General features: G+C 50.5%; 1 protein-coding gene across 8 annotated transcripts in view; it reads right to left on the reverse strand.

Moving 5' to 3' along the window:
• Positions 1-14,335, reverse strand: part of TCF12 (transcription factor 12) — a 286,427-nt gene that overhangs the window by 22,302 nt on the left and 249,790 nt on the right. For all 8 annotated transcript variants that reach the window (XM_029071273.2, XM_029071272.2, XM_029071276.2 and 5 more), the window contains 4 exons: positions 12,731-12,870; positions 12,307-12,451; positions 11,095-11,159; positions 4,595-4,673 (listed from right to left, as the gene is read on the reverse strand). In XM_029071273.2, the coding sequence (XP_028927106.1) occupies positions 4,595-4,673; positions 11,095-11,159; positions 12,307-12,451; positions 12,731-12,870 (429 nt within the window). The remainder of the gene's footprint in view (positions 1-4,594; positions 4,674-11,094; positions 11,160-12,306; positions 12,452-12,730; positions 12,871-14,335) is intronic.

Below are 14,335 nucleotides of genomic sequence, written 5' to 3' on the forward strand. Positions count from 1 at the left end.
CGTGTTGGGAGGACTTGTGGGGATGTGCTCTCCCCAGCACGCAGGAGGGAGGGGAGGCCGTTCAGGGGATAACAGATATCCAAAAGGCCAGGCCTCTGCCACCTTCAGAACCACGTTAGCCACAGTGAAAGAAGGGCCAGGGCTCACCACACCAGCTTGGGCTTCTGATCGGAAGCACGAAGCACAATGTGGTGGGGAGATGGAAGGCCCCCTCCCCGCCCGCTTCAATGTGCCCCTTCATTTCCAAATCTCTCCCAGATGTGGACCCCGGCTCAAGTCCACATCTAACCAAGCGGTGATGAGCCAAGGTAAAAAGGGTAGGGGGGATGTGGGGGGTGTGGACGGGATCACTGTTAGTCTGGACAATAGGCACTGAGACTACCAAGCTAAATTAGGCCCGGTTCACTATCTGCACATTTTGGAATCCCTGTAGCAGTGGTATGAATTGGGATGACAGCGCAGAAGGAGGTGGTGGGCGAGGGAGGGCTGGGGGGGTCCACCTTTTGAGATTCTAGACTTTGGCAACATTAGAAATAGAAGGCTCCAAAGAAGAGATGGCAGGATCACAGAGGTGGGAATGGGGGTCTTACCCCCAAGGAAATGCTGACTGACCATCAAAATGGCCACCAATCACCCCTTACAGCCCCTGCCCCAGGCAGGTGAAGGCCTAAACCAGCCCTGCCTGGACAATGTTTGCTTCCTCCTCCAACATCCCCAGGGTAGGCTGCTCCTCAACTTTCTAGGAAGTCCAGGACCCTGTGGTGGAGAACATTCAGATCTGGAAGGCTTGCTGGTGGGGTCAGTGTCCTGGGCTGGGCCCTTGCTCCACTCAGCAAGCACAATGGGTCAGCTCCAGAGGCTGGCCTGTGGAATCCCTGGCTCAAGTGCCCAGCAGGGTGGCCTCGGGGGGAGCGGACCAGGCTGGACTGGTCCATCTCCCCTATGGAACCAGGACACGGTCACTGGGCCTCCACCCTTGCCTCTCTCCTGGTCCACCATCTCCTGCCCAACACTTTCGAGGCCTCTGCCAAGGCCAGAAGAGGAAAGGGAAGCAGCCTCTCCACCCTCTCAATGATCCTCTTTCCTTCCTAAGGGGGTGGCCCTCCAAACGCCTCTCTCCAGGGAAAAGGGTCAGTGAGGGAGGGAGGGGGCGACGTATGTGTGGTTCGAGAGTTCTGTGGTGCTTCAGAGGGTCCCCCAGAAGAGGCTGCCCCTGGCCCGTCCGAAGTGCCCAGTCCGTACCCGCCTTCACTTAAAGAGGGTCTCTGTGTCGGTTCTCCATTTGGGATTGGTTTGAATCTACCCCAGCGCTTAGTACAGTGCCCGACACGTAGTAAGCACCTTAATACATTATTATCATCACTATAATGGGAGCAAGGACCAACTTGCGCCCTGTTGCTTAAACTCGGGGAGGGGCGATGGCGGGCCCGGGAACATGGGTACAAACCCCCACCGGTTTCTGGCAGCCTGTCGGCTCGGCTAGTCCAAGATGTGAGAGGCCTCTTCCTCTGAATGTGGTCGCTGAGTCAAAGAAGAAACCTATTAATCCCTTCATTCCACAATCCGATGTGAATTTTTCAGCCATGACAGAAGTTGGGGGTAGGGTGGAGGGGGGAGGTCTCCCTAAAGCAGCTTCTCGGGTTTCCCGTCAGCCCACTGCAGGCGTTTGGCCGCAAGCGACCATCCTGGGTGTCACAGACAGGCGGGGGTTGATGGGAGTTGGCATTTTGGACCGTTACTGTCTTATAGAAAAAGGAGCGATAACATAATGCTACGCGGGGATGCAAATGGCGTTTCTGCCTCCCTCAGGGGGGCGGGGCGGCTCTTCCCGCAGCCCTTTGATCCAGCCTGGTCCCTTAAGGCCCAGCCTTCAGTTCCCTGTTAATTTTACAAAACAAAGAGCGGCATGTTGTTTCCCCCCTCCTTCTCCTGCCCAGATCTCTGGGGAAGGGGGTGGGGTGAGGGGAAGAGAGGAAAATCGAAGCCAGGCACAGGACGGATCCATCAGATAAGAAAGGGGAAAACGGACTGGGCTGAAAACCGGCATCGATCAGTTTGCCAAGCTGGGCGGCGGGGTTAAAGTTACGTCATCGCGCCCGCGATGCCAGCTCCCTGTTAAACAACAACCCTAAGTCAATGGGGCTTTCACCGCCCGGCCGATGTGGGGAACAGCTGTTCAACTTTTACTAGACAGCTGAGGCCACGGTGTCTGAGAAAGCGGCAGGACCCGCTAATAGCGAGAAGCAGCTGCTGCTAGTTTATCATCCCCACCCTGGAATGTCTCTCGGCAGAGTCACAACACACCGACACACAAAGCACAGGTGACGGGGAGGACGCCGACGGGCGGGTAGGGTTCCTGGGGGGCCGGAGGGACCCCCGTGGGCTCGGTTTCAGCCGGCCCCATCAGTGGCGGGTGAAGGAGACCCCGGTGGCTCCCGCCCCCGATTTGGAGGTGCGAGGTTTCTGGCGGAAAATCACCACAGCACTGGAGCCTGACCACCCACCCTAACAGGCAACGACAGCTTTCCAGTGAGTTGAGCTTGTCCACAATGATCCAAAAGCCAAACGAACCACCTCACCCCACCTCCGGCCAGCCCCCCCCCCCCCAGCCCACTTAAGCCAGTAATGAATGGGTCTCCCCAAACTTTATTCTCTTCGGTATTTACGATTCGGTAAACTCGGTTCTCAATAACCAGGCCGGCCTACACTATCTCAGCTGCAATAAGCTCCCCTGTTTAAACAAACGAGGAGAAAAATAACCCTGCATTGTTATCTTCCACTTTCTCTATTCTAAATATTTTTTTTTTTTTACATGGAATCACAGAGGCACCATTCTCACGCAAGTGCTTTTTCCACAAGCCTTTCAGAGAAAAGCCCCTAAATTCGGTGAGGGTCTGCAGCCCAGAGGCATATCTGTTTAGATGTCTGTTTCTGTTCTTCCCTGTAAGCTCCTTGTGGGCAGGGGACATGTCTACCAACTCCTGTTGGACCGTACTCTCCCAAGCACTCAGTGCAAAGCGGCAGGTCCGTCTAAGTGGAAAGAGCTCAGGCCTGGGATTCAGAAAACCTGGCTTCTAGCCTCGGCTCCACCACGAGTCTCCTGAGTGATCTCGGACAAGTCACTTCTCTGTACTTCAGTTCCCTCATCTGCTCTCTCTCTAGCCTATGAGATTATTTTGTTTTTACCACAATGTATACTACAGTGCATGGCACTATATACCCACTGTTATATTGTTATAGTGTACTCTCCCAAGCGCTTAAGACAGTGCTCAGCACACAGTAAGCGCTCAATAAATACTACATTAATCGGTTGCTTAACAAATACCACAGTTATTTTTACAATGCTCTGCACGCAGTAAATGCTCCATAAGTACCACTGATTAATTGATTTACGGGCTTGAAGACGGAGAAGAGGCAGGCTGCCCGCAGGAGTTAAAACCAGGCCAGCACAAAACCATCAGCCAGAATCGAGGGGAGCCTCACTCACTCACTCACAGCCCAGGACGAAGCGCAAGGGTTTGTCATCGACATCAACGACTAATCTGCCCATTTGCTCTTGGATTTGTTCCCTTTAATTCACCCCACCTTCAGCCCCATAGAAATTCCAATAATAATAATAATAATGATAATTGTGGTATTTGTTAAGCACTTAGTATGTGCCAGACACTGTACTAAGCACCAGGGTGGATGCCAGCAAATTGGGTTGAACACAGACCTGTCCCACGTGGGGCTCTCAGTCTCAATCCCCATTTTATAGATGAACTAAGTGAGGCACAGAGAAGCGAAGTGACTTGCCCAAGGCCACACAGCAGACAAGTGGCAGAGCCGGTATGAACACACCCATCATTTATTTATACTAATGTCAGTCTCCCCCTTTGAAAGGTAGACTTGTGGACAGGGAATGTGTTTACCAACTTTGTTGTACTGGACTCCTGCGAGTGCTTAATATAGTACTCCACACATAGTAAGAGCTCAATAAATATAACTGATTGTTGCTTGGGGACCGGGAATTAACCTGACTGAGAAATCCCACCCCAAAACAAACCGTGGAGCCCTTACTCCCTCTTCAACCTTTTGAGCTCGCCACTGCAGCAGGGACGGCAGAACCTGGGCTCTGCTCCCTGGACCTCTAAATTGCCACAGCCCTACTGCCCCCACAAGAGGTGAGGTTCACATATTTGGCAGGGGGGTGTGGATGAGGTTGGCCTCCTACTCACTGACTGCGAAGCAACCCAACTCCTCCCGGTCCCTCGGGCCTGTGTACCTTTCGCCATGTGCTGGGGTTAGATCGTTGTTCAGGAATCAGGGACCGTTCTTCCCACAGCGTGTGCCAATGGGCACGCAGCTGGCCGCGGAGCCAGACCCACCAGCTTGCACACATGCACCCGGCATCGGACACCGCGGGTACGACGGCCCGAGTTCTCCTTAGCACCGCATTCTGACAAAATACGACCCCCCTGGCTTTGGGAGAACTGGGCGTGGCAAGCTTTTTCCCACCGGACAAAAGGTGTGAACATTTCCCAAGTACATGCAAGCTCTCAATCTCTCTCTGGGTCCCACTCACGCGATTTAGTGAGAGGGCAGTCGGGCCTACCTGTGAGAGGCGATGGAGATCCCACGGGGGTCGACGGATTGGATGGGAAACTACTGCTGGTATGGTCGGGAGAATAAATCTGGCACAAGGAAAAGAAGCGGGATGATCAGTGGAAGGCGCGAGTCACGGCAGAAACAAAAACCAGTCCAAGGGGATTCGGAGTCAGGAGGGAGTTGCCATCCCCGAGCCACTGGAATGGCCGCCCTCCTTCCCTCCCCATCCTCCTGCTCACCCCCACCCCTGTTGGGTGAACAAACAGAAGATTCTTGCTTCTTACAAATTTACAAAGTCTTGCAACCAGAAGGCTCATACACCCCCCACTCCCTTCCCGTCCTTAGAGAGTAAGCTCCCTGTGGGTAGAGAATACATTACTTCCTTGTTTTGCCCTTTCCAAGTGCTTAGGGCAGTACAATGTAGGGCATCCAGGGAGTAGTCAGTAAGTGCTATTACTGTCACTCCTGTTACCACTATTTGTCACTCCCCAGACTTGGAAGTAATTTAAAAGTTCTGGGATGACCATTTGAAGAGAGCCAGGCCCAAGAAGACAGTTATAAGACTTCAATAAAGGCAAGCAAAACATCTGAACAGTGCCCAGACATGATTACTGAGCCCAGATCTCCCACCCAAGCGACTATTTCTCCCCATCGTCCTTTATTCTTAGCCTTCCGGTGGGGGATCTGTACCTCGATCTCATCTACCTTGTGGCCAACTTCTCGCCTGCTTCCTGCCTCTGGACTGGAACGCCCTCCTTCCTATCCGAGGGACAGTGACTCTCCCCCACTTCATAGCTTTACTGAATGCACATCTCCTCCAAGAGGCCTGACTTGAGCCCTCCTTTCCTCTTCTCCCACTCCCTTTTGCGGCACCCTGACTTGCTCCCCTTATTGACCTCCCCCCCACTCCCAGCCCCACTGCACTTATGTCTGTATCTGTCATTTACTTATGTCTGTCTCCCCCTCTCGGACTAAGATTGTGTGGGCAGGGAATGTGCCTGCTATATTGTACTCTCCCAGGCGCTTAGTACAGTATTCTGCAAACAGTAAGCGTTCAATAAATTATGACTGACTGAGGGATGACTGCTGGGCAGAAGTTGCCTGTCCTCCCACCCCCTCCTGAGCCTTTCTTGAACGCTCCTGGTCCTGGGGGGCGGGAAGAGGAAGGCCTGTTGCAGGCCCATCTCCTCTCCCTCGAGTAGGCTGAGGAGCTGGGGAGGAAATCAGGGGATGTTGCCCACCCCCCAACCTACAATGCCTGTCTTGTCACCCTCGGCCGCACAGAAACTCTTTCCGTTCCGGGGGCTCCCGAATGGCCCTCCCAGAGAACAGCCCGGGCCCCTATCAGATCCAGCAAATCGCTCTCCTCCCTGTGCCCTCCAGCAGGCTGGCACACTGCCAACCCTGCCCAGACCGGGCCAACTCCACGTTGCTGGGGGACAGCTATTTTCTGTGGGGCCAAACTGCTCCCGGCAAAACTCAGCTGAGATGGGGCCGGATGGCGTGGCTCTAATTAGCGCTGGCTTCAAAGAAAACACCTTTCTTTCCCATAAGCCAGGCAGCCTACCTTTGGTTGATCCAACGCAAATGCCAACATCCAACAAAAACATCTTGGAAATATTTTCCGTACAAGGAAAAATAAGCGTCTTGGGGAAACTTACAAAATGCTTCAATGCTGTGTCTGTACAGGCAGCGTGGCCACCTGCGTGATCTGCCCATTTGCTCGCCAAAACCCACCAGTTTGCGAGACAATGTGGCTAAACTGGCACAGTGTGGAACTACTACTTTAACCCAAACTTCCCAGTGGGAACTGCCTCCCCTCAAATACCCAGAAAAGACATTGGCATGCTTGTTCACACTGGAAAGCAGGTTGAAGGTCAGAGGAAGGGGCCAGTCAGCAAAATGGGTACGAAGCTGACTAGCCATTATTATAGTCTAATGTTATCCAAAATGGACTGAAGTTGTGGCCCTTCTGAGGGCTTCTGAGTGATGCCTCGGAAATTAGATCGTCCTAACCTGGTTCCTCGGGGCCGAGATAGCTCCACAGTCTAGGTGAGCCTCTCTGGCCACGTAAGAAGTCCAAATAGAGCAGGCTGAAACTCTGTGGTTCAAATGGAGGATGGGGAAAAGTGGGAGGAGAAAGTCTCTTCTCTCTTCACACACGATCCCCATAGAGACCTTGAGATACATATCATGACCACGACTGCCAGCATCGAGGGGACACTTTCCCTGAACGGAGCAAGGGCTTGGCCGAACCCCCTCGGAGGTCAACCGGCCACAGGCGGCTCCCGACACCACCTGCATCCACCTGTCAAGCAGGTGCAGGCTTTCTGGGATGGGCATTAGCCACTGGAAACTTAACTCTCTACAACCTATCGCTCAGCAGGGCAACAGCTGGGGGAAGCTCCAAACGGACTGGGTGTAGTTGCATAAAATAAAAATGAGTTTAAACAACAAACACATTGCCTTTGATTGGGAGGATTAGGTCACGCTGTAGGAATGTGCCTGGCCAGCGGGGGACCAAGGGGACATTTTTACTTCCTTCCAGTGGCTGAAAATATGCAAATATACCTATACCTAAATTTTACATATTATAATAATAATAATGATAACATTATTTGTTAAGTGCCAGGCACGGAACTAAGAGCTTGGGTGGATAAAAGCAAATCAAGTTCAATTGTATTTATTGAGCATTTACTGTGATATATATAGATAAAATATATACTCGCCAGGTCTCTGCACACAGTAAATACAGTTGATTGAGCTATATATCTCCCCAGTCTGCCTTTCAAACCCTGAATATGAAGGGGATGGGAGAGAAGGGCAACCATGTATTCTCTAGTCAGAAAAAAACCTGGCCCATTTAATGAAATCTCAGGTTTGAATCCACCCTACCCTACTCCAAGGTCAAAGTGGAGGTTGAATTGGCCTGTTACGAGTTTCCTGGTTTCCCAAGGACCAGTGACTGGCCCATGTTTGGATGGGCTCCTAACTCGTTAAAGAGAAGTTTAGAGAGACAGAGTGTGTATGTGTGTTGGGGGGGCGGGGAGGGGGAGGGCGTACACACGCTTGCATGTGGCTTCATGGAGGGCTCGAAATGTATAAAAGTTCGCTTATTCCACAGACCAATTTATTCAGCTCCAGTTCTGGGACCCCACTGTGTTATCACTGCATCAGATCTGGATTACACCAGTTGGTACAAATTGCTATATTCACCGGAAAAAGAGAAAAAAAAATTCTAAACAAACAAGGCTTCATTTGGAGCATTAGCAGCCCCGAGTCCATCGGACTAAATCAACAATATATTTGCTGTTGGAATCTCCAGTCTTAAAGAATACTTACACTGGAGAGGAGAGAGAGAAAAAAAAGGGAGGGGGAGGGAAAGAGAAGGAAAAAACCCAAAACACATGCACTTTAAAAATGAGGGTTGGGGGAGGGGGAACGGAGAGGGAGGGGAGAGGAATGGCTTAAAAGGCTGGGCCTTAACACCGAGTCGAAACTCATTGCGCATGCAATCCGGGTTTGTTGTACTGTTAAATGACCAATGATGAATACCTCTGACACCTTCTGCCGGCCTTAAACGGGAACACGACTCATTTTACTCCAACAATTGAGCCGCCCCCTCCCATCGGGTCACGGTCCATTCCAATCAGCAGGGTGCCAATATGCCAGGGGCTAATGAAAAGGGCCTCGGACAAAAGGGGCACAATGGAAGGCGGCAGAGCCAAACCTCGGAGCTGTTAGCCCAATTTTTTAAACACCCCAGTGTACATTTCAGTTCCTCTTTGTTATGCTAATGTTATTGAGTCTAAGGCAACAAAGAAACTTAATTCATGAATTACTTTTAAAAGTCAACTTCCCCGGATTTCCATTCCTTTTGTTAGGGACCACTGGCTACTAAACCATCCAGATCTCTCTCTCTCTCTCTCTCTCACACACACACACACACACACACACACACAAAACCACCCCCAAAAAACAAAAAAACCCAACAACGACCAAAAAAAAAAAAATTACACCCCGCCTTTACCCCTGCTCTGAGGTAGGAATCAAAACATAAATTATCACAAAGAGGTCTGATATAATCAACAAAGTTAAACAGCCCTCCTGTTTGATCTCCTCTAAATTAAAGACCAAGTGTTTTGATTTGGTATTAGGCACTGAAATAAACCAGATGTTTCTTCCTCCAACTAACCCTCCATGGGCACAATCTTAAAGGGTTATTGTCTGGCAAACATTCAGGGAAACACATTAGAAATGGCACGAATACCCAGATTTTCTTTTCTTTCTATCTACACTAGTTCATTATCCAAACGAATGCATAATCCACGGGGCTTTGGGAACTTTGTGTAAATACTTTCATGTACAATTCTCTTTCTTGCCTAGCCTGAGATTAAGACCACAATTATCCAGGCTTAAACCTAAAATAAAAGAACCTTTGCAAATGCATTATCTGGCCTTACATGTTTAATCACACAGTATTCTGTCTGCTCTTTAATGCCTAAACTGAAGAACAAACGGTGGACCCTCTGATGTTTCGCACATAAAAGGCTCTTCCAAGATGTACAACCGCGGACAATTTGGGAACTAGAAATGACTTCTAATAACTCGGGCAGGGGTGTCTTGGAGTCTCGGACCAGATGCATCTTTTGAAAACCAATTCGACCCCCGTGGAAGGTAGGGTTCCGGGAGGACGATAAGACCCGTGCCAAGGTTCGGAAAGACCTCGTCATCCTGCGGGCTTCCCCCCCTCCTTCCCGGGAATCATCCCACTTTCTGGACGTTTCTCCTCTCTCCGAACAACTGCAAAAGTGAACGTGAGCCTGGGGTGGAGACCGGCAGATGGATAGAAACAAGGGATCGGGGAGTCCGGACTGTGGCACGTCCTGATTGAGCAGATGGAATGCATCACCATCGGCTATGACAGAAATGATTTATGGAATGACCTCGCTGCTCCTGCCAAGCAACAACATGGGATGTCAGAAACGAGTTACCATGACAACCCAAAGCCCACCCACCCACTGGATTCGACATTCCGGCCTCAACTTGGCCGGGTAATGGCTCTGCCGTCCCTTCTTGAGCACCGACCTACAAGGATCCCGGTTGTCCAACCCATTCATGGGCGGCACCTAGTACAGAACACGCCCCGAGGCCTGGCTCACCTTCGGGACCCAAAGGTTTGGGTCAGACCCTGGCCACAGAGCTGGGTGGGGCCCCAACATGCACCTGGCTTGGTCACACCAGCAGGTACCATTCTGTACACCTCCAGACCTAACGTGGCCTCTCAACCCAAAAATGGAATAACTGCACACTGAAACCTTAGAGAGAAGGAGGATTCTCGCCCTCCCTTACTGGGCCCAGTTTTCACCAGGGTGTGTGGGCGTGAGGGGGAGGAGGAAGGCAGAGGCAGGGAAAAGACAAGGCATCTCTCTTCGCTCCAAAACTACGAGTCATAAAAACAGGGCCTGGCCGTTTCTACCCAGCTTTGGTGGCAGAAAACATGGTTGGTCTGAGGAGGTGGCGTGGGCTCCCCAAAGCTGGCCAGCAACCTCCTTTCCGTCCACCTCCTCAGAAGGCCGCTTGTGGATAACACATGCCACGTGATGTTCACTGAGCCCTTCAGCCAACACTGTGGGGAGATGAGGGCATCCCAGAGGAATGGGGGAACTGGGAAAGCAATCTGATAAGGCTGCAAAGATGATGTCTCAGAGTCGGAGTGAGGCTCCCTACGGGTTGAGGGATAGTTGTCTCTTCTCTCGGCTCTGTTTGTGTGTGTTTTTTTGGAGGCGGAGTGGGGTGGGTTGGGGAGAACATCTTTCCAAATCTGAATGAAAGCCCCGTCGTTGTTTCATTGCCAACTTGCCCCAAACAGCACGCTTCATCAACGGGTAGAAGCGAAGGTCTCCCCCGCCCCCAGGCAAACCATCTGCTGGTCTCTCGTTCCCTTAGCCCAAGTTCTAAGCACACTCCTGGCACCTGTGGGCTTTGGCCTTTTAGCTCTTCACATGTCATTTCCTTATCTCCACAGAAGGATCTACCATTAACCTACTGAACATTTGGGAAGAAGAGGCTGGTTTCTTTTTTCTCTCCTTCGCTTCTTTGCAAAAAAAGCTTTCCCCTCTCTTACAAAAAGCCTTGTAAATCCTACTCATTCTTTGGCTCTGAAGCGGCAGCAGCCCGCCAGACCTCACGCCCTAGTCTTATCTGACCCATTTTAGGGGGTCACTGGGTCCGTCCTTTAAACCCCATGAATGAGTTGGAAGACTTAGACTTAAGACTCTGTGGGACCCAATTAAGAGCTGGGACTGGGGAGAAGAGGGATTTCCCTTGCCAGGGTTGTACTTATAACGGTACAGATCTGAGAGAGCCGCTCGGAGGACCCTGGTCAACCCTAACCTCTCTGTTGGCCTTCAGGAGTTACAACCAGGTAATTGGGGAGGATGCGAGGTTCGTGACCCCCTGCCCCCGGGGAGCCAAAGCCCTGCCGGTTGGGGCATCGCTACTCACAGATGCCAAGGCTTTTCCAAGGGCATCCCCCGTCTGCGAGCTTCCAGCAGTGTTCCCCCTGGTTCCTGGATATGAAATGGAAAGAAAGAAAAGACCAAACAAAAAACCCAGAGTTTTATTCTACAATTTGTCACTGAAAACAACAATACCTTCCATTTTGTTTAGCTTTTTACCATCAATTATCTCATTTAATCCTCACAGCATCATTGGAGGGTGATAGCTGGGGAGAGGTAGTATTCCCATTTTACAGATGAGGAAACTGAGGTTAAGGGACTTGCTCAGGATCACCCAGTAAGCTGGGGACAGAGATGGAACAAGGACCCGGGGCCAATCAATGACAATGACTGACTGAGTGCTTACTGTGTACAGACGACTGTAATGACAATAATAAAGATAGAATTTAATAAGCACTTACTATTTGTCAAGGACTATTCTAAGCACTGGGGTACACACAAGTTAAATAAGGTTGGAGACAGTTCCTGTCCCCCATGGGGCTCGCAATCTAGGTAGGAGGGAGAAGAGGCATTGAATCCCCATTTTACAGTCGAAGGAACAAGGGCCCAGAGAAGTGAAGTGATTTGCCCAAGGTCACAGGGCAAGCAATTGACAGAGCACGGATTAGAGCTCAGGTCCTCTGACTCCCAGGTCCTGGCTCTTTCCATTAGGCCATGCTGTTTCTCTCATTTGGGAGAGTACAACACAACAGAGTTGTCAGACACGTTACCTGCCTACAAGGAGCTTATAGTCTCCTGAATAATGTGGATAATAATAATACTATATTTAATAATAATAATAATAACCATGGCATTGATTATGTGCTTACCGTGCCAAGCACTGTACTAAGCTCTAGGACTGATACAAGATCAGGTCCCACATGGGGCTCACAGTCTAAGTAGGAGGGAGAACAGGAATCCCCATTTTGCATATGAGAACTGAGGCAAAAGTTGCCCAAGGCCACACAGCAGGCACATGGCAGACTCCCAGCCCCTTGCTGTTTATTCTAGACCACGCTGCCTCTAGAAAGAAAACATCATTCTGTGTTGACCTGAGGGGTTCTTAGAAGCGGTGACAATGATTTAGAAAGGGAGACGGATTCCACTACTGGTTTGGAAAGGAATGGAGAGGGGGAGATGGGCTCCTTCACGCTCCCCTACCTCCCCCCACCCCACCAAAAGTCTCCAATGGCTTTCTCCTTTACCACAGAGTGCTCACCTAATATAGTATCTGATCCATTGATGGGAGGAGTGTGAGAGACGGCGACATAAGGAGAACTGCTGGAACTGCCCCGGTGGAAGGTAGACATTGGAGGAAGACTTGCATTGATATCTGTTGGTGAGACTGAATGTGGAGGATAACTCTAGAGTGAGGGAAATAAAGGCGAGATGTAACCAAAAGATATTTCCCAGAGTACGTTACCTTCGACGGGCCCACGGGAGATAAGTGCCCCCAAGGGACCTGAGCAAAGAGTGAACGGAGCAGAGTCGCCCACCATTTCTACTCCAGCTCTCCGGAGGGCTGCACGTTCTCCTTGTCCAACCCTGGGACCACCTGTGGTATGCCAATTCTGAGGTGGCCGGCTGTGTCACGGGCAGACATGGGCGGAAGGGAGACCGGGCCGGGGAGATGTCTCGCTTACCAGGCGGTCGTGTGTGTGCAGACTGCCGTAACTACCGGACTGGGGCATGTGAGAAGTCGAGTTGCCCAACATCCCGCCGTACCCGGGCTGGTTCATCCCATTGGACGAGCTCCACAGGTCAGAAGAATTATGGGTTCCGTCTGGGAAGAGGAGAGAAAAGAAAAGTCCCTCAAAACCAAGACCACGTCCCAGCAAACCAGGTTATAAAAATTTGCTGTTCTTCCCCTCTTGCCGATTAGCGGCTAGGAATACCCTCTGGGCACTTGGTGTTCACCCCATCCTCAGTCCTACAGCACTTATGTACGTGCATGTTTATAAATTATTTATATTAATGTCTGCCTCCCCCTCTAAACTGAGCTCATCATGGGCAGGGGACATGCCTACCAACTTTGTTGTATTCTCCCAAGTGCTTTAGTACAGTGCTCTGCCCATAGCAAGCGCTCAACAAATGCCACTGATCGACTGTATAACAATAATGAAAATGGTATTTATCAAGCACGCACTATGCGGCAAACACAATGCTGGGGTAGGTACAAGATAATCAGATAGGACACAAATTCCCTGTCCCACATGGAGTTCACAATGTTAGAGGAAAAGAGGGCAAGGATCTTATTTTACACATGATGCAACTGAGGTGCAGGGAAGTTAAATGACTTGCCCAAGGTCACACAGCAGTCAAGGGGCAGAGCCAACACCTGAACCTGGGCCTCCTAACTCCCAGTCCCGGACTCTTTCCACTAGGTCACGCTGCATCTCAACTCTGAGGAAACTGGGGAAGAGACAGACCCTTTTTCCTACCTCCCTGTTTAAAAAAGAAAAGAAAAATGAGGCTTTGCTGCTGAAATGTAACCTAACCACATCTGAGAAAATACCAAGGACTTCAGCAAATTTCAAAGACCTTCAGTGAAGTCCAGATTTCTATCAGGAGGGATGATAAAAATTCCAATCTCCGGGAAAAGAAAAAGGGCGGGTGCCTAGCTACACAGTGTTCACCATAAATGTACAATGGGAAAAAGGTTCTTATACTTATTCTTAATCTTAATAGGCCATTGACATGACCTTCAGCACTTTAACAAGGTGATAATACCATGTAAATTGCCTATTAGGGATTTTATACATTCTATATATATTCTGTAACACAAGATAAATATACAGGTTCAGTGATGGCAAGCCTATATAACTGGTAGCCTCTATATAATATCTGGATTCCAATCCATAGGTGCCAAGAACGGAAAAGTCAAACCGCTCGGCCAGGGGTATTTATTATTCCTGGGGCGAGAGATTCCAGTGGCCCACAACCTTCCCAACGACCGCACCCATGTCAAGTCGAGGAAACCCGATCTCTGACCGTTCCAGTTCGGACTCACACCCTCCAGAGCGTTGCGGGCAGGGAATGTGTCTGTTCATTGTTGCACTGAACTCTCCCAAGCGCTCAGTACAGTGCTCTGCACTCAATAAGTGCTCAATAAATGACTGAATGAATGACTGAAGCATGGGTGGGCAGGGTTGATGAGGCAACTTCCTCCTCCCACTCCCTTGTCTCTCACTCCCTTTGTCGCCCTGATCTGCTCCCTTCATTCACTCTCCCTCCCAACCCCACAGCAC

The sequence above is a fragment of the Ornithorhynchus anatinus genome, chromosome 8, assembly GCF_004115215.2.
Source record: "Ornithorhynchus anatinus isolate Pmale09 chromosome 8, mOrnAna1.pri.v4, whole genome shotgun sequence".
NCBI classification, from domain to species: Eukaryota; Metazoa; Chordata; class Mammalia; order Monotremata; family Ornithorhynchidae; genus Ornithorhynchus; species Ornithorhynchus anatinus.